Source organism: Podarcis liolepis (genome assembly GCF_965112155.1).
Source record: "Podarcis liolepis genome assembly, chromosome: 3".
In the NCBI taxonomy this organism is placed as follows: Eukaryota; Metazoa; Chordata; class Lepidosauria; order Squamata; family Lacertidae; genus Podarcis; species Podarcis liolepis.
This window is the reverse complement of record NC_139557.1, coordinates 49342791-49370369: the sequence shown is the minus strand read 5'-3', so window position 1 is coordinate 49370369 and position 27579 is coordinate 49342791. Positions and strand designations below refer to the sequence as shown.

The window sequence follows — 27579 nt, the reverse complement described above, 5'->3', positions numbered from 1 at the left end:
AAAGACAAGATCCACCAATTCTGCAATCAACAGACACTAGTCCCATAGCTGGGAAAATCAGCCAACACCTTTGACACCAAACGTTCTGTGAAACAAGGGACCAGCATCCAAACACCAGGAGCTGTAATCACCTAGGCCCCTGGTTCTGGCATCTATACATTCACACACGTTGTCACCTTTTTGTATTGTTTTGACTGATGTGTTATGTAAAGGTAGCCCTGCCCGTACGGGCGATGTGTTATGTACTGTACTTTTATTGTGTATTTTTAATATTAATGGTTCTCATTGCCTGGGACCCTTTGGCCTAAAGGCGGTATTTAAATATACCACACCATAATATCAATTTACAGCCGCCAAGATCTCCTCTGAACACTGGATAGGTAAATGATTAACCCCTTCTCTGTTTTTCAGAGTCTGGTGCCAAATTGGCATGCTCCCATCTTTTTTCACATATGCATTTAACATAGCTCTCTCTCTCCCCCACTCCGAGAATTTATTCTCCATTTTAATGTGAATGCAGTAAGGAATTAGGTAAGAGGCACAAGGGGATTTATGTTTAATATACTGTACCAAATTTATTGTGTAATTGAATTTCCCTTTCCTACCTCACTTTAATAAATCTGGTGCTTTGGCATTCAATTTGAGATCCTGGTATGCATTTGAATTCCCAGATCCTGAACTCCCTTAAACAAATACCCAGGGCAGTGTGTGTCAACCACAAAAAAAGATCTCACTCCTTCCTCAAGCGTGTTTAAGGGTCATGTGTGAAATGTGCAAATTCCCAAAAGCACAGGCAACATTCATTGGTGGTTAGCTACTCAGTTGTCATGGGGGGTTTCCAAGTACCTGCCCAAAATGAAGATTTCAGAGGTAAGTCTGACAGAGAGACAGCAGCAGTAGACTCAAGAGGCATATTCTTATGTGGCAGAGATATATTTATGGAAGTGCAAATAAGTCAATTGTACAGGACTGCAAAACACCAGAAAGGGGTCCAGACTCTTAGCTTTCATTTAGGAAAAAAAGTAAGTTTCAAAGTATAAATTTGAGCTGCTGCGCCCTGATATTTCTGTTAAATGAGCTGGCTTAGCTGGTCTAGAAATTAGGCTCATATGTCTTCCTCTAGCTAGAAGGGGGACTTTGGAGTGCATTATGCCTTTGGTGGCCAATGGGAGGCAGGTTGTTGTCTCTCATGAAAGGAGGCTTTTACCTTCCTCACCCTTTGCAGCACTAACAGCTGCTAGTAAACATTGTACTGCCTGGCTTCTGCCAGCTTTGTATTACCTGGCATGCTGTTATAGGTAGCCTCCAACTATTATTATTATTATTATTATTATTATTATTATTATTATTATTATTATTATTATTCTGCTCTGTATCCACAGGTCTCAAGGTGGTTAACAGAATAAAATCAGTGCAAGAATAAAATACAAAATACATAATAAAAATAAAAACAACCCAATAATCCCCTAACACATTTTAAAAGGGCATAGAATGTCCTCTTTATAGTCACTGAAACCTATTCAAATAATTAACAAACTGAAAATGTAAGCTACATGAAAGTAAATAAATTATGTATTAAATTGTATAGTGTAAATCACTTTGGGACATCTCATGGGATGCAATTCACAAATGAATATAATAATTTATGTTTTTAATAAAATTATAATGATCTGTTTAATACAAGTATTTGAGTCTGACACGGGATATAGACATAAGACTATGTCAAACAAGGTAGAATAAAATTGTGGCAGAGGAAATGTATGAAGGATAGGAGGGAAAGGCAGTTTTTTATTAATACTGTATTAAGCTGTGGATCCTATAGGTGGTTGATAAATAAAAACTTGAATCTTGCACCTAGTGACTTTAAAACAAACCAATGGAAAACAAGTGGAAAAATCCCCCACATTTGGTAGCTTAATAGTGGAAGTCTTCCACATAGTGCACTGCAGAATTAAAATTGTAGTTCAGTCGTGGTGACACATTTGACATATCAAGCAACAGCGCGTCATGTCACTAAACTCTGTACACTGTGATCTGAACAGACGTCTTCTGTCAAAGGGAAGCCTGTGTATTTGGCTTTATCTGCCTGCTTTCCCCTCCCCACCACAATCACCTCTGTCATTCATACTTTTCTTTTGGCTGGAGCTTCAGTTCTATTATATATTGGACAGCAGCCTGGCTGTAACATGAGAGAGTGTTTAGATATAGAACTTTGAAAAATTAAGAAGAAAAAGTTGTGAGAAATATTTTTTTCTACTTACATAAAACCCACTGAAAGACAAGTATAGTAAAAATAGGGTAGCACCAAACTAGCTATGTGGGGTGGTGGTGGAGTTTTTTCTCTTTAAAATTAGAACATATAGACTTAAGACACAAATTTTGATGTCATGCAGAGTGTATGAAGGGAGAAAAGCCTTAAGGCATTTAAGGAAGTTTATTAATTACAATCTCTGGTCACAATACTATGCTCAAATCCATTGGTCAAACGGCTTGACTTGCTCTGCAGATCTATGCACAGCTGGAATGTTTCAAAGAATGTCCTGAAATGTGTCAAAGTCACCAGAGTCAAGAAATCCAAGAAATACCTTTTCCTAAATAGGTAAACCCACATGACAGGCCTTCATAATCGATGTAATGAAATTGACATTTAAAAAGTGGAAAATTCCATCTTCTGCTCCAGTTCCTGATTGATATGAAAGATGTTTCAGAGAATCATTCTCTCTCTCTCTGCTTCCAGATGCCTGCTCATTGTGGAGTCACAGACTTTTTTGCAGTGTCAACACAATGTCATTAGCATCAAAATGGCAGCCCGGATCCCCACTTCCCCCTATTTAATCTGTATTTAAAGTTTTTGGGTGCTTTAAAAACAAAACAAAAACTTATTGCCAACGACTCTTTGCAATAAGGTGCCTTAGACCGAGTCAAACCATTCACTGTTCCATTTAGCTCAGCATTGTCTGACCGACAGCATCTCTCCAGGGTTTCAGACACGAGTCATTCCCAACCTTAGTATAATAATTAATAATAATTTATTATTTATACCCCGCCCACCCGGAGATGCCAGAAATTGAACGTGGGATCTTCTGCACGCAGAACGTGCGGTTGGCAACTGGGAAGCAGCTCGGCCACAGTTCTGAATTTCGCTTGTTCCCTATACATAGGCAGCTGCCACTATTATCCCGCAAGCAGAGGCGGAACCAGGATTTCCCCTCCCCTCTTCCTGCCGGCAGCAGATATGGCCTTCAGCTCCGGGGCGCATCAGGAAACGAAAGAGAAAGTCGGATTCTCCGAGGGCGGTTTGCGCACGTCGAAGTCTTGAGGAGAGGGGGCGGAGCCTTCCATAACGAGGGGACGTTCATTGGCTGACGCCTCGGCCGAAGCGCCGCGCCGCCGTCACCGCGCTTTCCGCACGCGGCGCGGCGCCCCTCGGCCCAGCCGGCAAAACCGGCGGAAGGGGAGGAACGCGGCTGCGCGAGGAGAGGAACCCGGAAGCGGCTGGGTCGAAATAGTAAGCGCCGGCCCTCCATGGGAGAGAAGCGGCGTGGCAGCAAAGCGAAGAAGGTAAGCCGGGCAGCAGCTGTCGCCGGACGGAGCCGCTTCTCGGCTGGGGGCTGAGCAGGAGGCGCCCTCCGTGTGAGGGAGAGAGAAAGACTCAGCCCTGCTGAGCCCCTGACGCCCCCAGGGCAGGGCTTCCCGCCGGGATCGGAGCCAGGCAGCGACAGTCTCCGGCCCGTCCCTCGCTTCTCGTGGCTTCCCTCCCTTCTTGTAGCCACGGGATGCAGCGGCCCACGCTGCCGAGGAAGAGGACGGGGATCGCAGCCTTTTATAGCCCAGCCCTGCGCGCCCGTTTACTCGGGTGCGACTTTGGTCTAGGGACACTTCGGTGTGACGGTTGCCTCTCGGTCCCGGTCGTGTTTATTATTGCAGGCAAACCTCCCAGTTCTCTCTGGTCCTGTTCGTGGCCGTTTGGGAGTAAAGTCCATTGGGTAACGGGGCAGATCAACAAGTAAGCAAGGAACCGCTTTTGTCACCGCTGAGGGGGGTAAGCGACTGGCATTGCAAGTTAAAGGAAAACTGAGCCTGACGTCTCTTAAATCGGGCTGCCTGCGAGAGCCCTGGGCTTCCTATTTGCGGATAGGTGGATATTTGGAAAAAGACGTCATGACTTGCTACTTTTCCCCATCCCCATTCAGGCTCCCAGTGACTAAGTCAAAGTAGATGGCCTTGAGCCAAATAGTGCATTTTAATAGTACTGCCCCCACCATAGGTGCTATATAAGGTTCTAATATAACGCATCTCCAAGCAGTTTCCACCCCACCCCACTGATTTTGGCAGTGGTTGTAGAAGAAAAAAGTAGATACAGCACACGAGTCAGCAGAGAGCTCAACATCACTTCCTCCCTGTGCATCACATTGATTATTTGCTAAGTGGAGAAATAATCCCATTCCACACAGATTGCTGCTTCTCAGTTAGTTCATCTGCATGGATCAGCTGAAAAGGTGGGAAATTGGTTTTGTACCCTTGTGTGTTTAGAGGTGTGCAAGAGGGTGGGTGGCCATTTCCACTTTTGACCACACCCACTGCTGACATGCAGCCCCAGAGTGAATGTGGCCATCAAGCCAATGAAGACTGGTCACTTTTGGTATATTTGTTACTCAGGCTACATAAAACGTGTTCTCAATACTCCCGATTATATAATCTGGGGAGGCTCAGAGGTACGTCAGTGGCAGAACACACACTTTACATGCCCCAGGGCATTTCTAGTTAAATGGATCGGGCAGGTGATGGCAAAGATCTTTAACAGTGACACTGGCAAGAACCTCCCAGTCTGAGTAGATCACACTGGGTTAGTTGTAAAATAGTCTAACCTGGTATAAGGCAGCTGCCTATATTAAGAATATGTAAAGCACTGTGGTCTAAACCACTGAGTCAAGGGTTGCCAATCAGAGGGTTGGCAGTTCGAATCCCTGTGACGGAGTGAGCTCCCGTTGCTCGGTCCCTGCTCCTGCCCATCTAGCAGTTCGAAAGCACATCAAAGTGCAAGTAGATAAATAGGTACCGCTCCTGCGGGAAGGTAAACAGCTTTTCCGTGCACTGCTCTGGTTCGCCAAAATGCTGGCCACATGACCTGGAAGCTGTCTGCGGACAGACGCGGGCTCCCTTGGCCTATAGAGTGAGATGAGCGCGCAACCCCAGAGTCCGCGACTGGACCTAACGGTCAGGGGTACCTTTACCTTTTCCCTTTAAGGCTAGTATTATGCCTATTTGCTTTTTAATTGTAGTCTTTTCTGATAAACTGGTCACACTTGCTGCTGAATCTTGCATTTTAATGTATATTTTACATTTTGGGTAAACTTGGGTTACAGACACTTCAGGTTACAGACGCTTCGGGTTACAGACTCCAGTAACCCAGAAATAGTACCTCGGGTTAAGAACCTTGCTTCAGGATGACAACAGAAATCTGGCTCCAGTGGCGCAGCAGCAGCGGGAGACCCCATTAGCTAAAGTGGTACCTCAGGTTAAGAACAGTTTCAGGTTAAAAACAGACCTCCAGAACGAATTAAGTTCTTAACCTGAGGTACCACTGTATACAAATTAGGTTAAGTAGGAATAAAATAAATAGTCTTTTGGTTCCGTTGTTTATAGTAAGATGAAAACAAGGCAGACATAGTGGGTGAAAGATTACTAATAAGTAGATTTTGGGCGTTTTGCAGACATTAGTGTTATTTTGCAAGAGAAGCTATTATTAATATCAGTAAGAAAGGTATGTGCTGCTTTAATCTTTTGATTTCTTGTTGAAGTTGTTTTGGTTTCCAGCTTATTCTACCATAAATAGACACTCAACTGGTTGTGTAGTGAAGTTCCATTAAAATTTTCTGAGGATAGGAAAAGCGTTCTCTCCATACTTGACAGCTGAGTAAAGCAAGTGGTACTTCTGTTTCCATCCAGAGAGCTTTTGGGCCAAATAAGACTTGACAAATGAAGGTGGAACAAAAGGACTTGATAACAGCATCATGTCCACATGTTATCCGTCTAACTAAAATCTCTTCTGTGTAAGTTTTGCAAAGGCTGGAAAAATCCTAGGTAGGAAGTAGTCCCCAAAATGGAAAATTAATTGTTGGTGTAAAGAATGTGCTCTTCTGCAGGAGCATTAAAAGTCTCTTGACTATAAGTGGGTCATCCAGTACTGCATGATCCAAGGCCATAAGAAAGTATGAGAAAAGCTCTTCAGTTAGCAGAGTAGCTAAAAGAGTTTTATGTTCTCTATGGCTTTGAAAATTGCAATGATAAGAGAGAATGACATGCCCAGGAGAGAGGAGACAGGAACCTGGGAAGTTCTTGGTGACTGGCCTTAGGTATGTGTATGCAGGTTTTATTCCTACTACTTTTATTCCTACTCGAGAGCACAGCTATTTGGTTTGCTTTGGAGATGATGACATGAAGCAGGGCTTGTTCCCTACTCACTTGGCTTGCTAAAGTCTTGCTTGAAGAATTTAAGCCTTTTCAATTTGCCGGGTGCTGAAGTCTTCCAGTTGCTTGATAGTTTCAACAATTTCTTTTAAGGAAAGAGTAGAGTTCCATGAGTAGAGTTTTGTTCATGGGAGGCTTCCACTGGTGGAAGGGCAATGAGAGGTGACTTTCCTTGCTCCTGTAGCTCTTTGTGGCACCACATCTCTTCTGAGTTAATGCAGTCCTGTATGTATTTATGCATACAAAATCAGCACGTCTTAAATCATTGACATTTCCTTTCCATGATTGACCTGGTGAAGATGTAATGTTGGCTTTGTGTATTTTACAAATTCAGAGCCAGCCTTGGGAACACATACTTAACTCTGTTCTTCCATCTGGTGCAAATCTCTATCCCCTCATTAGCCATAATTACAGTTCAGTATTACATCTGCCCCCAAGCTGACTATGATAACACTCAAACAAGTTACACTGGGCCGTGAAACATATTTTCAAATGGTTACGGAACAACCTGGTTAGTGTTAACCATGATTTGTACAGGTGAAACTGTAAAGCTGAATCTTGTTTAATGCTGAATATGGTTGGAGGGAAATGGGAAAAATGCACCAGACAATGAGGGAAGTGCATTTTCCTTAGCCTGGATCTCAGTTTACAAACTGCAGTTGGCAGGGAGCCAATGTTATGTTAAGTTGCTACCAAGTATACAATGTTGTATGCATTTTGTGATCCTAAACCAGGCATAGGTAAACTCGGCCCACCAGGTGTTTTGGGACTACAACTCCCATCCCTAGCTAACAGGACCAGTGGTGAGGGATGATGGGAGTTGTAGTCCCAAAACATCTGGAGGGCCGAGTTTGCCTATGCCTGTCTTAGACTTTGGAACCTTCTAGGAATGGTTGGTAAGGTGGAGAATGCGGTTCTCCATTGTGTTTCCTGCTCCTCAACACAGCAGGTTGCTGGGGCTTTCTGAGAAGGGGAGGGCCAAGGCAGCAGGAGCTCATTGTGGTGCATGTACAATGTAAAGGCAGCATCAGGTTGGCTTTGCCACAGCACCTCATCATTCACTACTAAAACCTTCTCTACTGGAAAAATAAAAAATTCCTTCCAGTAGCACCTTAAAGACCAACTAAGTTAGTTCTTGGTATGAGCTTTCGTGTGCATGCACACTTCTTCAGATACACTGAAATAGAAGTTGCCAGATCCTTCTATATAGTGAGAAGGTGGGGAGGGGTGTTACTCAGAAGGATGGTGGGAATGGGAGATAGGCAGATAGCTGGGAGAGCCTGTTGACGACTCTTAACGACTGTAATAGGTCTTACAGGAAAAGGCAAGGGGTGGGAAGGTGAGAAATGGTTTAGTTATGTATAGTGAGATAAGAATCCAATGTCTTTGTTAAGCCCAGGTCTTTTCATGGTTTTAAGTTTGGTAATGAGTTGTAATTCAGCAGCTTCTCTTTCCAGTCTATTTCTGAAATTCCTTTGTAGTAAAACAGCTACTTTGAGATCTTGTATAGAATGCCCTGGGAGATTGAAGTGTTCTCCTACTGGTTTCTCTGTTCTGTGATTCTTGATGTCAGATTTATGTCCGTTTATTCTTTGGCGTAAGGTTTGGCCTGTTTGTCCAATATAGAGAGCTGAAGGACACTGTTGGCATTTGATGGCATACACAATGTTAGACGATGAGCAATTAAATAGTCCCGAGATGGTATGTGTGATGTTGTTGGGGCCAGTAATGGTGTTGTCCGGGTGTATGTGGCAGCAAAGTTGGCATCTGGGTTTATTGCAGGCTCTGGTGCCAGTGTCTGTGTTAAGTCTGGTTGTAGTATTATTGTGGGTTAGGAGTTGTTTAAGATTGGGTGGCTGTCTGTAGGCAATGAAAGGTGCCTACAGTAGAGAAATACTTCTCTACTGGAGTATCTAAGGCTGCTGTGCCCATATGATTTCCATTTTATAGATTATTCACCGAGTGTAAAATAACTTTTACAGCTTGAAATTTAGTTGTGGCTATTCTCTGTCAAAAATACAGATGGTATTCTAAGTCTGTGTACATGTGTTGATTTTTGGGGATAGACTTATCATTCCCACGTAATAAATCAGATGTTAATAATGTAGTCCTTTAATATCTACTTGGCAGTCACCCCCATTGAGTTCAATGGGACTTACTCCCCGGTAAATATGAATACAATTGGAGCCTAAGGAAATGTATTCAGTCATTGGCACAGTATGACTTAGCTGCTGCTGTACCATAAAATTCCTGATGTTATTTGCCTACTCAGTGCATGTACGTATGCTTTATCTGTTAATTAGTGAAAATGAATTTATCAATTTATAATAAGTTTATAATGCTCCTTGTGTTATATTATTTCATCAAATAATTTAAAGCTATTTCTTTTTGCTAAAGTTCTTGCCTGCTGGTTTAAGATGAAGTACAATCCTATACACAGAATCATAGAATTGCAGAGTTGGAAGGGATCCCGAAGATCATCTAGTCCAGCCCCTGCAGTGCAACCATGGCAGATGGCAATCCAACCTCTGCTTGAAAACCTCCAAGGGAGGGGAATCCATCACCCTCCAAGGGAGTCTATTCCACTGTTAAAAAGCTCTTATTGTCAGAAAGTTCTTCTGGATGTTTAGTTGGAATCTCCTTTCTTGTAACTTGAAGCCATCGGTCTGGGTTCTACCCTTTGGAGCAGGAGAAAACAGGTTTTCTCCATCTTTCATGTGACAGCCCTTTAGATATTTGAAGATGGCTATCATATCTCCTCTCAGTCTCCTCTTTTCCAGGCCAAACATATCCGCTTCCCTCAACCGCTCCTCATAAGGCTCCGTTTCCAGACCCTTGATCATCTTGGCTGCCCTCCTTTGCACACGGTTTAGCTTGTCAACATCCTTCTTAAATTGTGGTACCCAGAACTGGACATAGAGCCCCAGGTATGGTCTGACCAAGGGAAAATAGAGCAGTAGTATTATTTCCCTTGATCAGGACACTATACTTCTATTGATGCAGCTTGTAGTCTATCTACCAAGACCCCTAGATTCTTTTCACATGAGATTCATGCGACATTACTTCTTTCGAGAAACTATGCTGGGTTGTAATAATCATAGCATGCTTTTCTAAGTGCTCCCAGACCGATTGTTTAATTATGTGCTCTAGGACCTTTCCTGCTATCGATGTCAAGGTGACTAGTTGGTGACCTGGGTTTTCTTTTCCCCCACTTTTTGAAGATATCTTTTGGATAGCTCAGTTGGTTAGAGCATGGTGCTGATAATGCCAAGGTCACAGGTTCAATCCCTGGTATGGGACAGCTGCATATTTCTGTGTTGTAGGGGTTTAGACTAAATGATCCTCAGGGTACCTTCCAACTCTATGATTCTATGATTGTACAGTTCTAAGATGGGGACAACATTTGCCTGTCTCCAGTCTGTAGGGATCTCACCTATTCTTCAAGAATTTTCATAGGTTATAGACAGAGGCTCTGAGTGTACATCCATTTGTTTGCATAAAATAGTTTATTTACTTAAACTGAGAAGTTCCCAAAGCACTGGCAAAACTTAACTGTGATTTTGATGTTCTTTTTGGAGGTTTACCTGTTGGAGATGAATTTAATGTCTCATCATATGGATCACTGAATGGGTAATAAATGGCCCTTCCTCGCCTAACAGGAGCCCTGCGCTCCTTTTCAAATGTCACTAAACAAGATGATTACAGTGAAGAATCTGCTGACTTAACGGTAATTTATTTGTTCAAAACTTAAATATTGAGAATTATTTTAATGTTTTTAGTTGCTTATTATGTTCAGTCATTTTGTCAACAGCTTTGCCTCAGATTATGTGCTTTATCTATTCCCCCCCCCAAAAAAAAACATTAATCTTTTTTTAAAGCTCACACAGGAGAGGATAGAGCTCTGAAGGGATGCAGTAGTGCCATAAATTTTGTAACTTCGAAAAGTCATTTTAATGTCACACAGTTGTATGTACGTGCAATATTTTTCTACAGTTTTCCATTCCTAGCATCTGTGGACATACCAGTGTGTGACATTCTATGGGTTAGTTCTGACCTTCAGTTTGTCACTGGCCAACCAGTAATCTGTAGTGCAGTCAAGTATAACGTCTAGCTCCTTGGCCAAATTAGGCAGACCATGGGGGATGCCATGAGATCTGAGGTCTTACCAGGCTCATGAGTGAAGTGGCAGGTTGTACCAGACAAAACTTTCTGGGAAACCCACATCACTGGGCATACATGAGAAAATAAAGTCATACCTTGGGTTGAAGTTGCTTCAGATTAAGCCTTTTCGGGTTGCGCTCCGTGGCGACTCGAAAGTAACGAAGCGCATTACTTCTGGGTTTTGCCGCATGCACAGACGCTCAAAATGACATCACGCGCATGCGTGGAAGTGGCAAATCGCGACCTGCGCATCGCAGACTTGCGGACGCGGGTTGCGTTTGCTTCAGGATGTGAACGGGGCTCCAGAACGGATCCTGTTTGCATCCAGAGGTACCACTGTAATCCTTTTGCTTTGTTTTTAATGGGCTATGGCGATAGAGCTGCTGATCTCTGTAGAAAGTGAAAAGCTAAAACTTTTAACCAATAGCAGACACTCCTGAAACAAAAGGCAAAATAGCACAAATAGTCATTGCCAGCCAATGGCATCTTCTGTTCAAAGTAAATTGAAAAGAAACAAATTGGCATCTGGCAATTTGATACTGAGATGCCATCTACGCCTACGCGTACACCTACCCAAGCACTTCAGAGCTGATTCTGATTTCCGTCATGTCGCTATAAGCCCAGAGTAACTCCTCTAATCTTACCTCTATTCCATTCTTTCATCACTATAACTAGAGCATCAATTTGGCCCTCTCTTTTCATGTCATTTGAAATTGTGTAAGTGCACTACTAAATGAACCATTAAAAGAGAATCCATTCACTGAAACAAGCATCAGCAACAACTAATATAGCATAAATTTAAGGAACATACTGTACAGCACTTTAATGCATTTTTTCTTAAATAATCTTCTGATGGCTCTCAAAGAAGAGTTGGAATACTAGCTCTATTTAATAATAATCTGTACAGCTTTTTTTAGGTGCCTGTTTTTTATGGCAATAGCAGCCCCCCCCCCCTAAACTGCATGAGAATGGAAAGAATCTCAAAAAGGGACTGTGATTGGCTGCTGGAATGAAGGGTGGTATCAGTGATGGAGAAGGAGAATTGTTTACATTCTCCAGTGGGGTCCTTTTGAAAAAGGGGGGAAATGGTATAGGCTGGATCAGTCAGTTGTATTTCAGAGTTTCCCAAATCAGAGAGGGGTTTGGGGAAGCGGAAGATTGGGCAGGGGGGGAAATAGGGAGGAGTCAAGTTTTAGATAGAAGATGATTCATGAATCCCATTGTCAATCATTAGAGATTGACATGGTTTATAAGCCATGATTTAGTTAATCATTAGCTAAAGTTGATTTTCCAAACCTGGCCCTTCAGCTTAACTATGGTTTATAAACAACAGTTAAAACTATACTCGCTAGCCAGGGTTAATCTATAATTTATAATTCTATAATCCTTGGATAAAATTAGCCCATCACTTAGCAATATGTTGAACACAGACCTACTCCTTAACTATGGTTAGAACCCAGATTCATAGAGCCATAAGTGAAGAGTGGTTCAGAATTAAAGCTACTCCCAAAGCTCATCTCTTACTAGTGCTTTAAACCAGTGATGGCCAAACTTGGCCCTCCAGCTGTTTTGGGACTACAATTCCCATTATCCCTGACCACTGATCCTGTTAGCTAGGGGTGATGGGAGTTGTAGTCCCAAAACACCTGGAGGGCCAAGTTTGGCCATCACTGCTTTAAACTCTGCCTGGTAACAGCTACTCTCCTTGCCTCCCCCCTTCTCCCAGTCAAGTTTAAAGGAATGGCTAAAGAGTGATGAATGCTGAAATGACTAATAGAACAGTGTGAGATTCAAGCATGCAATTTTATCACTAGATTTTTATGTGTTGTTTTAAAAGTAATCATTTTTAAAATATGAATAATGTGCTAGCATTTGGAACTTTCAGCTCTGTTAAGCAATAGGTAGATAGCGTTTGGAAGTATTTGAAAACATTCCTTTTCTTACCATATAGAATACCTTTTTTCAAAGAACATGAACCTTTCTGACTACTTGTGTTATATATATATCTTCAGAATAAAAGAACCAAATTGCAAGAAGAGCAACTGAACTCTGGTCTTACCTGGAAGAAAATAGTTAGCTTTGTTGATGAAAATTCAGCCAAGGAAAACAAACAATCCATACTTGAAGATTTAAAAACAATACTACAAGCTTCCAAACAAATAGGTAAGTGGTAATTTAGAAGTGGGATAGTATTTGTAGATGACTGAGCCACACTGTAGTCTAGTCTTGCAGAACAAAAGGCCGCAACATTTAAAAGGCTACTAATCATCCACAAGCCTGTTTTCCTGTGCATATCCATAATTACCGTATTTTTCACTCTATAAGACACACTTTTCTCCTCCTAAAAAGTAAGGGGAAATGTGTGTGCATCTTATGGAGTGAATGCAGGCTGTGCAGCTATCGCTGAAGCCAGGAGAGCAAGAGGGATTGGTGTGCACCGATCCCTCTTGTTCTCCTGGCTTCAGGGATAGCCACGCAAAGCCTCTTGAGCGCAGCTGGAGCACTCCTGCCTCTTCGCTCAAGAGGCTTTGCATTGCTTTCTTGCTGCTTGTTTACCTCCTCTAAAAACTAGGTGCCTCTTATGGTCGGGTGCGTCTTATAGAGCGAAAAATATGGTACTCATTTGTAGGATATTAACGGTATGATGAAATTAGGCTAGCTTTGCAGATGAGTCCTCAAAAGTTGTTATCTTATTATCCTTGCATTTTAAAAACCACCTTTTTTGGGGGGGGGCGGATCTCTAATCTGAAACTTTGGAGTGAACACCTTTAAAAAACTCAGTTCTGGGATTACAGTTTTAATACCCCAAATATCTCCCCACTTCGGTGTAATACCAGATAGGTACCTTTAGAAAAGCCACAGGCACCATGATGCCTATAATCATCACTGTTTTCCCTTTTACAGACTAACTGAACAAAGGCACAAGGCACACAACCTCCCCCCACCCCGGCCGCTTCATAATTGCTGCACCTAACAGTGCAGGCCATGGCACATCCATTATATCCTCTTTCCTTTCTTTCTGCTTCTAATGCAAGAGATGTTTACTGGCAGAATTCACCCCAATAGTATGTGATATAATATTTGATCTTCAAGTATTAATAAAGTGCCTTATTTTCCCCACTAATACCTTTAATGTAAGCAATCTTGCATAGTCTTCAAAATCATTGCAAAGTAATTTGATAGTGAGGCACCAGCATACCTCAGCTTCTTCTGTAAATACACAAAGCTTTCTTTCCGCCCGCCTCCCAGCCAGAAAGAACACTCTGTTCCTACTGTCTGTTGCCCTTGGACCACAGGGCTGAGGGGAAGCATACTGGGCTGGGACTAAGGTTTGCTGGATTGTGTGGCTTTTCCTGTGTGTTGTGCACACACATTATTAAAATCTTATCTAAGAACGTTTGAGAATAATTTGATCAAAAATTGGGATATGAATCTTCTAGATCAATGCATATAGACTTCACTTTAGCACTCTGCATTTGGGAAAGGAAAAGTAAATTAAAGGCCAAACTCTGAGCATGGGCCATCTACTCTTAACTTACTGGGTCCTGATTGTGTACCAAAAAGATACCAATGGAGAAGCTGAGTGCTAAGGTTTTGAAGTGTTGAAGTGATCATACTGAATGGTGTTTTTTTTTTTAAGAGTTTGACTTGTGTTGCTAGGGAATCTTTTAAATTGGGGTTTCTGCTTCACCTGGTTGCAAGAGGAAATGTCTGGGTCACCTTGCCCAAATCTAGTTGCCAGCGGCAACCAGGTTCCCTGCTGACAGCAAGCCTGTGTAGTCTATAAAGTAATCCAGTGTTTGCTTTGAAACGAGCTACCTTTTTTGGGTAACTGAATCACATCCTTCACAGCTGGCCTGACTGCTTTGGGTAACATGAGCCAGGCCAGAGGAGGATCACTTCTGAACCATAAGAAGTGCCTGTAGGATGTTCAGAGTTTGACTGCTGAGATTACTTTCATAAAGAGATTTGGAGGATATGGAGCATATGGAGTATAAATCTGCCTGTCTTGCTGTCATTGGGACAATTAGGCCCAGGTTGGATTGGAAACTAGTACAGAAATTAGGAGCAGATCACGTGGGTCATTCACTTTCCTGGTCCTCCCTTCTGCTCTGCCCTGGTTTAGTATGATGGAAGACCGCAAGAGAACACCAATGTGAATTTAGTCCTAAATTCACTGTGATGAAAACCAGCTTTTCAAAGGTGAATTTAGGAGCAAAACCAAGTTCATTTTGACCTGGAGTAGTAATGGTCTGTCTTAGCAATGAACCATGGTGGAATGGGAGTGGGGTTTATGCAAAAGTGTGGTTGGTCAGAAAAGAGTATGCACAGCTCTCCTGTCTCTTCTTGATTCTTAAAAACTCTCCTTCTGGCTACTTGTCAACTTGTACTCCAGTGTTAGAGGAACTGTGGTCCTTCAATTGTTGTGCCAGTCAGCATGGCCAGTGTAGTAATGGTAGTTGTAGTTGAACACCATCTGGAAGTCTACAGGTATCCTCTGTGACCTTTAAGAGCAGTGGAACAGAACACTCTAGCCGAATCAGTGCTCTCTGTCCTTTGGTCCTCTTTACTCCAGAAAGATTGGGAAACTCCTAGCCTTGATGCTATGCTTGTGTGCTTGTGCTCTCCTTCCATTTCATAGGCATGCATAAGATAATACATTTGTGCACACAGGTATTATTATTATTATTATTATTATTATTATTATATTAACATTTATATACCATTCTTCATCTGAAGGCATCTTAAGGCAGTTCACAAGATTAAAAAAAGAATAAAAGCACAACATAAATAGTTAGAACAAAAACGAAATAATATCCCCTCCCATGCCTACTGACTTTCTGACCACTTCCTGTGTTTGATGAAAAGGATCATAAGTAAAAATTGATTTCTTGTTGTTTTAACCTAACAATGTGAATTTGCATCAGTTTTAGCTGTAGAAGAACATATTTCTATATAGAAGTGTTAAATGTATAACTTCAGACTTGTGTAGCTTATAATACATGTCCAGTAGAACATCTTAACATTAATTCAGATCATTGATGTATGGGGTGTCCTTGATGTCCTACTTTCAGTCTCATAAAATAAAGGTAGTACAAAGAATGTCAAAAGGATGAAAATGGATTTATTATTTGAAGTTTGTGAGCAAATGTTAAGCCTGTGCTGAAAAATCGTTGTGGCTCCCATTCATTGCCGTTTCAGCAAAGCAGACTGCATATCTTATCTGCTGAAGTACGGGTTCGGGGTGGTAGGGTTGGGAGGATATCCTGGGAATTGCATATCTCACTTAGGTCAAGGCTCTGCTGTTTCTGGCCATGTGCAACTCCCTGTAGATGTTGCCCTGTACATGTTGCAGGACTACAGCTCCCATCATTCTTGGCTATTGGCCGTGCTACCTGGTGCTGAGGGGAAATGGTGTCAAGCCATTGCTGTAGAGCTTCTCATTCTCCCATCTCCTCTTTAAGTTATTGAAGCACATTGACATTATATTTGCAAATTGGGGAATGTTGGGTGCGGAGAAAGGTGGCAGATTCTGGTCTGGGGCTGAAAATCAGCTACAACCAGGCAAGGAAGAGGATGGGTGAAAACTGAAGTTACTACCCAAAGCCCTTGGTATAGGAAAGAGAAGTCATCTTCATTAACTGAAAGGATGGGAAGTAAGTGATAAAACTCATGACTCTAGTGTCTAAATTGCATTTTGGGATTCTAGCTTAAAGGGGGAGCTCATCCTTGCCTATATCCTAAGGAAAAAACACAGAAATTCACCTGCAGCAGCATCTCTTAGACATTTAGAAAAGCATTAGTAGGAGGCATGGTGCTGTTCTTATGTAAAGTGGTACCTACATGTGATTATCCTAGCACATTAGGGAGATGGCTAGGCTAGCCTTCTTGCACTGTTCTAGTTTATTACATGCAGGAAGCTTTAAATGAGGGCAGCATTACAAAACTATGACCCTTCTCCACCTAACCACCCCACCCATCTCAAACCTTCACATACATGCATACTGGCAGCTTAGTAGCTCTGCTTATTAGCTCCAGCTTAGTAGCTCTGTATAAAGTGTAGAATGGATCTAATGGAATATCATTGTTATTTGTCAAATTCCTAGGACTTCAGTTCTTCAAACGAGTTTTATTCTTCAATTTATATTCTTGCTTTGTGTCCCTTACCTGATTGTCACAAAAATCATTCAAATATGGTGGTTGCATAAGGTAGCTGGTTTAAACTGTAGGTATTTATAACCTTTTCTGGGTTTCTTTTCTGTGAACAGTGGGATCTGAGAATGGTCAAGAAGCCATTGAAAGTGGTGCTGTCTTCCTTTTTAAAACATTTCACACAAAGGAGTGTGTTGGTCATGAGGAAACGAAAGCCATCAAGCAGATGTTTGGGCCCTTTCCCTCATCCTCTGCGACGGAAGCCTGCGAAGCCACCTATCGGATTTCTTCTCATTTCACAGAAGATCAGCTAGCTGGCCTTCTGCAGATGACAGAAGACAAAAATGATGACAGGAAACTGTGTTTTGGTAAAAACATTGCGTTTTCCTTTGACATGTATGATTTGGATCACTTTGAAGAACTGCCAGTAAACGGGGAAATGGATGAACAGAAAGGTATTAGCTTGGATTTCAAGAAATTTCTAAATAACCATTTGGAACGTTTCCCAAATGGCTATGATGAAAGCTCTGGCATGAAGTCATTGGACAAAGTGGATGATTCTTTTCTGTGGTGTGAGGTTGGAAAGTACCTGAGTGAATCACTAAAAGAAACCCCTGGAGTCCCAACAACGGAGGATCTTTGCTGCACTTTGTATGAGATGCTAGCTTCGCATAAAAGTGGTGATGAGCTTCAGAATGAGGTACGGTATGCATAATGTTTTCGTTATTACCCTAAGTATCAATGGCTTGGAACCAGAGCGTGCTTAAGTAGTGCCCCCTCGTGCTACCGCTGCATCTGTTCTCCCCATCCCCATAAGCCTGGCCCGATGCTCAGGAAATCCTTGGGAATGGCCTGAGGTGGGAGAGTCAGAGAAAACAATATGGAAACAGCTTGCTGCTCCTTGAAGCCACTCCTTTGTAAAGTGGTCTGAGAATAATCCCGGGGGTAATTTTCTGCTGACTTGCTGTGAAGTGGCAGTACTTCAGCTTCTTACAATAGTTGTAATGGGGAAATATATGAAACGGGGGTTTACTGTGTTTTGAGAAAAATTGCATTTCAAACCAACACCTAGAAACTGGGTTTTGTGTGCTGTTTCCCTTTTGATTCTTTTGTAAAGAACAGGATGCCTCATGAGAGATGGTAGGGAAATAGAGAACAGAAAAGCCTGCTGGATCAGGCCAGTGGTCCGTCTCATCAAGCCCCCTGTTCTCACAGTGGCCAACCAGATGTCTATGGGAAGCTCACAGGCAAGACTTGAGTGAAAACCCTCCTGTGGTTTCCAGGAGAGAGAGCCAGTGTGGTGTAGTGGTTAAGAGCAATAGACTCGTAATCTGGTGAACCGGGTTGGTGTCTCCGCTCCTCCACATGCAGCTGCTGGGTGACCTTGAGCTAGTCACACTTTTCTGAAGTCTCTCAGCCCCACTCACCTCACAGAGTGTTTGTTGTGGGGGAGGAAGGGAAAGGAGAATGTTAGCCTCCTTGAGACTCCTTCGGGTAGTGATAAAGCGGGATATCAAAGCCAAACTCTTCAGGAAGCCTACTGCCTCCAACAATGGAAGCAAAGCATAGTCACTGTGGGAAGAAGCCATTGGTCGCCTTGTGCTGCATAAATTTTTCCAATTCTCTTTTAAAGCCACCCAATTGGTGGCCATCACGGCCTCCCGTGAGAGCGAGTTCCACTTCCAGCTTCATTGGATGGCCACAAGTTCTAGAGGGAGAAGGTTTCTCTGTCCACTTTCTGCATGCCGTGCGTTATTTTATACATTTCTGTCATGTTGCCTCTTGCTCACCTTTTCTATAAACTAAAAAGTCCCCAATGCTGTAGCCTTTCCACACAAGGGTGTTGCTCTGTCCCATTGATCATTTCAGCTGCCCTTTTCTGAACCTTTCCCAGCTCTGCAATACGCTTTCAGATCAGAACTGTACACAGTATTCCAACTGCAGTTGCACCATAGTTTCGTAGAATGGCATTATAATATTGGCAGTTTTATTCTTGGTTGCTTTCCTAATGGTCCTTAGCATGGAATTTGCCTTTTACACAGCTACAGCGCATTGGGTTGACATCTTCATTGAGCTGTCCACTATGACCCCAAGGTCTTGTTGCTTGTCTGTGACTCCCACTTCAGACCCCAAAACATATAGGTGACTCCCTTGTCATTCAAGGGTCCAGACCACCTCTCTAGAGTCTAGATCAGGCTTCCTCAACCTCAGCCCTCCAGATATTTTGAGACTACAATTCCCATCATCCCTAACCACTGGTTCTGCTAGCTAGGAATCATGGGAGTTGTAGGCCAAAAAACATCTGGAGGGCCGAGGTTGAGGAATCCTGGTCTAGACCAGTGTTTCCCAACCTTTTTTGGGCAAAGGCACACTTGTTTCATGAAAAAAATCTCAAGGCACACCACCATTACAGTCCCGTGACGTCAGCGCGCAGCGTCACGCCGGGAGGGACGCATGAAAGTGTAAGTTTCAATTTTTTCCCCTCCCCCTTGCCTTCCTTCTGTGCCAACCGCCAAAAAGCCAAGAATCGCCGGACCGCCGGCGGAGGGGGGGAGGGCGAGCGGAGGCAGCGGCGAGCCCCGTTCCTCCCCATCCACCCCATTCCGTGCAAGGAGCGCGAACAGGCGTGAGAAGGGGGTCAAACCTGCGGGTCGGCGCCGGGGAACCTCCAAGCTTTGGGGGTGGGGGGGGAGGAGGCAGCAAAGCGAGGCAGGAAGGAGAGCGCGGCTTGGCTGGGTGACCTTTGGCAGGGGCAGGGAATGAGAGCCGCGAGGCGGGTGCTGCGGACGGAGGCGCTGCCCGCCGAGCTCGCAGGCAGCCAGGCAGGCAGACGGCGAGAGCCCCGCGCTGGGCGGCCTCTCCTCGCCGCCGCCGCCCCGCCTCTCGCCGCCCGACTCGCCCGCCTCCCTCCAGGCAACATCTTGCGGCACACTAGTGTGCCGCGGAACAGTGGTTGAAAAACACTGGTCTAGACAATCTTCTGCTACTAATGTATTTAACTGCTTTGTTTTGTCAGTGGTCTTTATGTTTTTAGGAATGTGCCGTCTGATTTCAAATGCACTTTCCTAAACCCTCTAGGACCTTGAGGGTGACATATGTGGTTTGGGGATGTGTAGTTTGAATTGGAGTCTCCCACCATTCTGTTACCGTACTTCCTTTCATTGAATTGGTTCCTTTCCAAATTACAGGCATGTTACCATAGCTCCCTCTGCTGGAACTCGTTAACATACTGGTAAAAGAATCCCATTCAAAAATAAAAACTTCTTTCAAATCTTTATTTCCTTCTGTATCTGCTCTTGGTACCAGACTACAGTGGTACCTCGGATTAAGTATTTAATTCGTTCCAGAGGTCCGTACTTAACCTGAAACTGTTCTTAACCTGAAGCACCACTTTAGCTAATGGGGCTTGCTGCTGCTGCCACGCCACCAGAGCACGATTTCTGTTCTCATCCTGAAACAAAGTTCTTAACCTGAAGCACTATTTCTGGGTTAGCAGAGTCTGTAACCTGAAGCGTATGTAACCTGAAGCATATGTAACCCGAGGTACCACTGTACTTGTAATATGCACGTTGCTTGTAGTGTTGTCCTGTGAGGGTGTGTTTGTGTCCCAAACTGCAGTCAGAGAGATTGCCACAATGTGTCTCGGAACACTTATGGCAGGGTGAGGAGCTTAAAAACCCTTTCCCCTGTGTTTTTCTTTCTCCAATTGCTGAAAATCACCCCGACATTCCCCCCTCCCTCCGGTCCTGTTGCTTTTTGTTAAATCAGTTTACGGAATAACATTGTGTGGGGGTGTTTTCAAAGTCCCCAGGGAAAGATTACATATGATTTGGTGCTGCATGTAACTTGGTGCTCGCTTTTTCCTTGTAAGAAGAAATCATGTTGAATAGCTTTTCACATGTGAAGGGGCTCCTCTCATCTTTTCTGTTCATTCTTAGTGGATCCCATCTTATTTGCTCCTGCTGCTTCAAGATGCATTATAACTCCTCCAGCAGGCTAGCTAATGTGGTACCTCCAGATGTTATTGGAGAATAAATCCACCATCCCTAACCATTAGCCATGCTAGCTGGGACTGATTAGAGTTGGAACGCAGCCACATCTGGAGGGCACCATGTTGGCTATCTCTGCTTTACAGTGTGGCTGACCTTCTGGGAATCCTCCACTAGTTACCCATTCTTGACAGTATTAAGCACAAACAGCTTTTAAGCCCTTTCTTGGCTTTTGCTATCTTTCCTGTTGTGTTGATATCCAGTAGAGTTTCCAAGTACTTGCTTACTTTAAGTAGCTGAAAACACCTTCATATTTTGCCCTCATGCTGGGAGACAGCACGCTGCCAGAACTTCCCTTACTGTGATGGCATCCATACATAAGCTGGGGTTGTCTCTTTCACTGCTGAATGTTGTATAATTGTTTCCTCTCGATTTAATTTCTGTATCCTGCTGTTTCTACAACATTTGTTTGGTTTGCGAAGTTGAGCTTACAAATACTATAAACAGAAAACATCCTCGTTTTGTATCTGTATTTTGCCTAGGACAATGGAACTTTGTACCACCACAGTAGATATAGTATAAACAATCATGGCTTCTGTCCTGCCCAAAATTGAGTATACTCATTTTTCACTGAAATTATTGAGATATAAGAGCATTAGTTTTATTTATTTATTTAGCTTTATATATCTGGCAACTTTTGGGTCACATGTCTTTTTAGTATGCCAGAATCTCATTTAGTAGATAGGTAGCCGTGTTGGTCTGCCATAGTCAAAATAAAAAATTCCTTCCAGTAGCACCTTAAAGACCAACTAAGTTAGTTCTTGGTATGAGCTTTCGTGTGCATGCACACTTCTTCAGATTCTTTCATTTGTTACTGAAATTAACCAGAGAAATTTGCACCATCAGCTAACAACGATTGTATATAAACATGGTGACCTTTGTGCAACAAGATTTTGGTACCTAGCCTTTTTCGTAAAATTGTATAGGTTGGGTTATATCTGGCTAACTCAGAAATAGACATGCAGAAATCAGTGGACAAGTTAAGTTTGTTTGTTTTAGTGGGTCTATGCAGAGCATGATTTGGTTCAAATTGAATTTTGAATAAATGCACAATTAATTGTTACTGTTTTGAATATTATTGTGCTATTATCTTTCTTGGTGGGTCATGCAAACTGCTAATTTGAGTAATGCTTTTTATTGAGTAGGGTAGAGAGCGCTGGGGATGAGTTTATGCAGGGGTGGGCAACCTAAGGCCCATGGGCCACAAGCAGCCCATGGGAGTCATTTAAGCAGCCCATGAGCTGCCCCCGAACCAAGCCGCCCGCTTGGTGCGCTAAACCGGTGTAGTGTGCCACTGGGACTCTCTTCCGTGGTGTCGGAAATTGCGTCTGCGCATGCACAGACGATGAAAATCATGTCTGCGCAGACACTGATGCCGGAAATCGTGTCTGCACAGACGCTGGAAATTGCGGGCGCATGCGCTCACAATCCAGCCCACAGAGAAGAGTTTGGATTTGATATCCCGCCTTTCACTCCCTTTAAGGAGTCTCAAAGCGGCTAACATTCTCCTTTCCCTTCCTCCCCTGCAGTGATCTCCACTGCAGTGAACTGGTCCAGGCAAGGTAAACCTTGCTGACCCCTGAGTTTATGGGACTCATGGGGGGGGGTGTCCAAAAAAAGTTTGGGAACTGGTGCTCCAGCTGCTACGGTTGAATGTAACTAATGTCTACTTTAAAAATAGTGGGCTGTATCTACATGTGATTTCTCCGTTTTTGTTTATTGGTGCCTCTTGTAATAGTTTCAGGTACTTTTATTATCAGATTTTCCCCCTTTGAAGTGTTTGAGGTGCTTTGCAGTTCTTTGCCATTTTAAGCTTAATGTGCATGTGCAGAGAAAGTGTGTTTCACGGGCACAGATTTTTGTCAGACATATTTTTCACAGACCTAAAGGTTTAAACCCAAATGAGATCTATGGGCTGTTTTGTATATTGAGCACTAAAGGGAATAAATTGAATTCTTTTAAGTTTCCTTGCCTTGTTGCGATAAATCACTCTGTTTTTCAGATAAACTGAAGAACCAGAACATCTTCATGGATAAATATCTTCTGAATTACTGCCTAAATAGTGTACTGATTTTACTACAGATAGATTTATTTGCTGGGGTGGGACTTTTTGGGGATGGGGGAAGAATGTTCATTTAAGATGTGTTGCTGATAATTGGATATAGTGTGTTGGCATAGAGCAGTGTTTCCCAACCACTGTTCCACGGCACACTAGTGTGCCGCGAGATGTTGCCTGGTGTGCCGCGGGAAAAATTAAAAAATTCGAAAGTTGTTGTTTTTTAAAAGTCAAATTTTCGATTGGGGCGCCGTCACTAGATGACCCCTGGGGTTCCCTCCCTCCCTCCCGCTCTGCGCCTCCCTCCTCCTCCTCCTCCTCCGGGGAGGCCCTTCCTGGCTCTCGGCCAAGGCTTGGCGGCTGCCACTCACTCGCTCGCTCGCCCACCCGTCCCTCCATCCCTGCACCCAGCCTCTCCCCCTCCGTCCCCGGCGCGGGGTGCGCGAACTACGTTTCCCAGCGTGGCCTGGTGGGCCGGGCGTTTTGTTTGAAGCGCTCTTCTCCCGGCCATGGAATGAGCGCAGCGGCGGCGGCTGGGCGGGCAGGGGCTCTTCCGCGCAGACCCCGCGCAGCCTGCCTGCGCCCCCGCAGAGATCGGGCGGCAGGATGGAGCCCGGGGATCCCCGCGGAGGCGGAGCGGTGGAGGCGGAGGCTGCCCCCCAGGTAGGGCTGCGTCGGGGGGGGGGGTTATTTTTGCAATGCTGCATCCGCGCCGGAGGGGACACATCGGACCGCGGGGAGACCCCTTGGCGGGCGTGCAAGGCAATGCATGCGTGCAGGCGTTGCATGGAGTGCAGTGCAATGCAATGGCAACGCGGCGCCCTGCATGCATGCATGCAACTTCCACCGGTGCTCCGGACTTGGCAGGTGAGGGGGGTCCCCAGTGGGCGGCAGAGAGAGCCGGGAGGGCGAAGGGGAGCCGGGGGGGGAGCAGCGCTGCTCCCCGAGCCGAGCCCGGGGGGAAACTTCGGCGTCGTTGCGCCGGGTGTTGGAAGCGGAGGCTGGCGGGGGCCCCTCACCTGCAAAACCTGGTCGCCTCTCATATATTTCGTGCATTGCATTCATCGCTCGCTTTCTCCTCCAAGGAGCTCCCGGGGGCGCGCGTGGTTCTCCCCATGTTATCCTCGCAACAACAGCCCTGCGAGGTGGGTCAGGCGAGTGGCCCAAGGGAGCACCCAGGGATTGTCCTGGCCAGGTGGGGTGATTTGAACCCTGCTCTCTGCCCGGTCTTCGTCCTCATTTAGCCCCCACATGTGCATGACTGTGCATGACTGAGGTTTTCCCCCCTCGTCTTGGCTATGGTGTGAGTCTGTGCTGTTAATTAATGGGGTTCTGCCTTCGGAGAAGATGAGCCAGCCCTCAAGGAGGTGATTATGTAATTTGCTAGCAATTCATGTCCCTCCCGGCGTGACGCTGCGCGCTGACGTCACGGGGCTGTAATGGTGGTGTGCCTCGAGATTTTTTTCATGAAACAAGTGTGCCTTTGCCCAAAAAAGGTTGGGAAACACTGGCATAGAGAGTATCACATTGCTGTTTACAAGAACTTTGTTAGGCCACTTTCTTTCTTTTCCTGTTGCAGATGGGATGAATCGTGGCCCATTGAATAGATGTGATAAGAAGATTCTTAAGAGATTCATGCTTAATAAAGATTCATGCTTTATTGGGGGTATTCTCTACTAATCTCATTAAGTTGATGAGTTCTTAATTGGAACTGGTTTGGATCGAGAACACGTTAGTCATGCTTGGTCATGACTCACTTATTTTGCAGCCAACTCAATCTGTTTCAAGAGTTTTAAATGCTTTTGTTTTCTTTTTTGTGTTCTTTCATCACACCATCGAGGATAGGGAAGATTGAAAACTCAAATAAATACAGATTTACGGCAATGATATCTACATAATGTTTGTTTTTTTAAAAAAGAAAAGTACAGGGCAAAAGCCTCATAGTAATTTATAGTCCTGTTAATGGTAGCTGGGACGCGGGTGGCGCTGTGGGTTAAACCACAGAACCTAGGGCTTGCTGATCAGAAGGTCGGCGGTTCGAATCCCCGCAACGGGGTGAGCTCCCATTGCTCGGTCCCTGCTCCTGCCAACCTAGCAGTTCAAAAGCACATCAAAGTGCAAGTAGATGAATAGCTACCACTCCGGCGGGAAGGTAAACGATGTTTCCGTGTGCTGCTCTGGTTCGCCAGAAGTGGCTTAGTCATGCTGGCCACATGACCCGGAAGCTGTATGCCGGCTCCCTCGGACAATAAAGTGAGATGAGTGCCGCAACCCCAGAATCGTCCGCGACTGGACCTAATGGTCAGGGGTCCCTTTACCTTTACCTTTAACCTGTCTTTAGATTTCATAGGGTAATCTTTCATTGACTTAGGAGTGGACTCTGGGAGCAAACTCAAGTACAAGAATGCTAATGAGGACATTCTCAGTAAGTAGCAATAGCTGAAAAGTCATGCCACTGTACAGTAAAGATGGGATGCTAATGAATGCGTAGGAGTAGATAGAAATATATTGTGTATTTTACTGCATAGCTACAAAGAGATCATGTCCATCGTAGAATCTAGTGTGGTTGTGGCAATGTTTGTTGCCAGTTGGCTAATTTAGGTGGAGAATTATGGAGCTACTTCCAAATGTTTTGGACTACAACTGTCATTTGCTGATGGTAGTGCAAAACACCTTGAGGGCACCAGGCTGGGGAAGGCTTGAGCTAGATCTTCTATAGGGAAGTTTGTGTATTAACAGATTCTACATATTACATACCCTTCTTCTGAGACTGATGGGGCCCAAGTTCAAGACTTAACAGCCCAATGGGCCTTGAAGATGTCTCCTTGCATTTTCATTTTAGGAAGAGATCACACATTTGAATTTGATTACCCCTGAGAGCTAGCAGGCAAGGCCAGGAGGAAGTGTAGGTTAGAGTCTGTTGCAGGGGGAAGGGGGTTCATAAAGAGCACAGAGAGATGGGCAAAACTCATAAGGAATTTCAGTGCTCCATGGCTTTTTTTACTTTAATCTACTTTTAATCTGCTTTACAATTTACATTTAGCATTCTAAGCTTCTGGAATTAGGTTTAATGTAGATCAACATCATCAAGTAAAGAAATGTATTCTGGTAGGAATGTATCATTTATTTACATTACATAGAATGCAAATTGTTTTAATACATGCCTATGTACAGTGTTTTTTTCTAATATCAGAAAAATGTATGAAAATCTAGCATGTGCTGTTGTTTATAACAGTGGGGAAATTGGGTTTTAATTGTCCCGAAGCAGATGCTTCCAAATCTTACTCTGCAGCCCACCTCTGCTCCCTGCTGGCAAGCTGCTCTCCAATAGCATCCAAAGCTTAGTTTCTAGATATTAGCTGGTGCCCTTTCTCTCCCTCTAGATGAATCAACATGCAATGTTCCCAAATGCCTTCCAGCTGCTGCCTTTCTTCCTAGTTGAAACAGAACCAAAGGTTTACTTGGAGCATTCGTATTGCAGCTGCTTTTTGTCCTACCATGAGCAAAGCTTCTGGTCCACTATATAATCAATTGCTTTCTTCTGAAATGGTGGCGGCGGCATTTATAACAAAACTGACACTAAAATTAGGGTCTTGAAAAATGACATTTTTTTGCAAAGATAAGTAGAAGATTTTTTAAAGTTTATAACCTATATCTGTAAGTCACCAAAAGTTAATATTAATAGCAAAACTGAGTTTTGTTTTGTTTTTTGTGGAGGAAAAAGTATCTATTAATAATCTGTGCAATGAAGGCTATGCTTCGTTTTATCCATTTTACTTCAGCTTTGGTGCACATGCACTGTTGAACTGGAGTGTGTTGATATCAGTAACAACATCGTCATCGTCGTTTAGTCGTGTCCGACTCTTCATGACCCCATGGACCAGAGCACACCAGGCACTCCTGTCTTCCACTGCCTCCCGCAGTTTGGTCAAACTCATGCTGGTAGCTTCGAGAACACTGTCCAACCATCTCGTCCTCTGTCATCCCCTTCTCCTTGTGCCCTCCATCTTTCCCAACATCAGGGCCTTTTCCAGGGAGTCTTTTCTTCTCATGAGGTGGCCAAAGTATTGAAGCTTCAGGATCTGTCCCTCCAGTGAGCATTTAGGGCTGATTTCCTTAAGAATGGATAGGTTTGATCTTCTTGCAGTCCACGGGACTCTCAAGAATCTCCTCCAGCACCATAATTCAAAAGCATCAATTCTTCGGCGATCAGACTTCTTTATGGTCCAGCTCTCATTTCCATACATCATTACTGGAAAAACCATAGCTTTAACTATACGAACCTTTGTTGGCAAGGTGATGTCTCTGCTTTTTAAGGTGCTGTCTAGGTTTGTCATTGCTTTTCTCCCAAGAAGCAGGCGTCTTTTAATTTCGTGACTGCTGTCACCATCTGCAGTGATCATGGAGCCCAAGAAAGTAAAATCTCTCACTGCCTCCATTTCTTCCCCTTCTATTTGCCAGGAGGTGATGGGACCAGTGGCCATGATCTTTATTTTTTTGATGTTGAGCTTCAGACCATATTTTGCGCTCTCCTCTTTTACCCTCATGAAAAGGTTCTTTAATTCCTCCTCACTTTAATTCCTCCTCACAGTAACAACATAGTTCAACATAATCACAATCCTTCAGAAAGCTACTCTCGACTTCAGTTTCATTGTTGACTTGTGTGGACCGAAAAGAAGTAGAGCTTTC

At 43.9% G+C, this 27579-nt stretch overlaps 1 protein-coding gene across 1 annotated transcript in view; it reads left to right on the top strand.

Moving 5' to 3' along the window:
• The first annotated feature begins 3403 nt into the window (after positions 1–3403).
• Positions 3404–27579, top strand: part of ASCC3 (activating signal cointegrator 1 complex subunit 3) — a 211899-nt gene continuing 187723 nt past the window's right edge. Inside the window, exons 1-4 of the mRNA XM_083497618.1 lie at positions 3404–3562; positions 10048–10198; positions 12645–12795; positions 16902–17485. Of these exons, the coding sequence (XP_083353744.1) occupies positions 10109–10198; positions 12645–12795; positions 16902–17485 (825 nt within the window). The 5' untranslated portion in view covers positions 3404–3562; positions 10048–10108. The remainder of the gene's footprint in view (positions 3563–10047; positions 10199–12644; positions 12796–16901; positions 17486–27579) is intronic.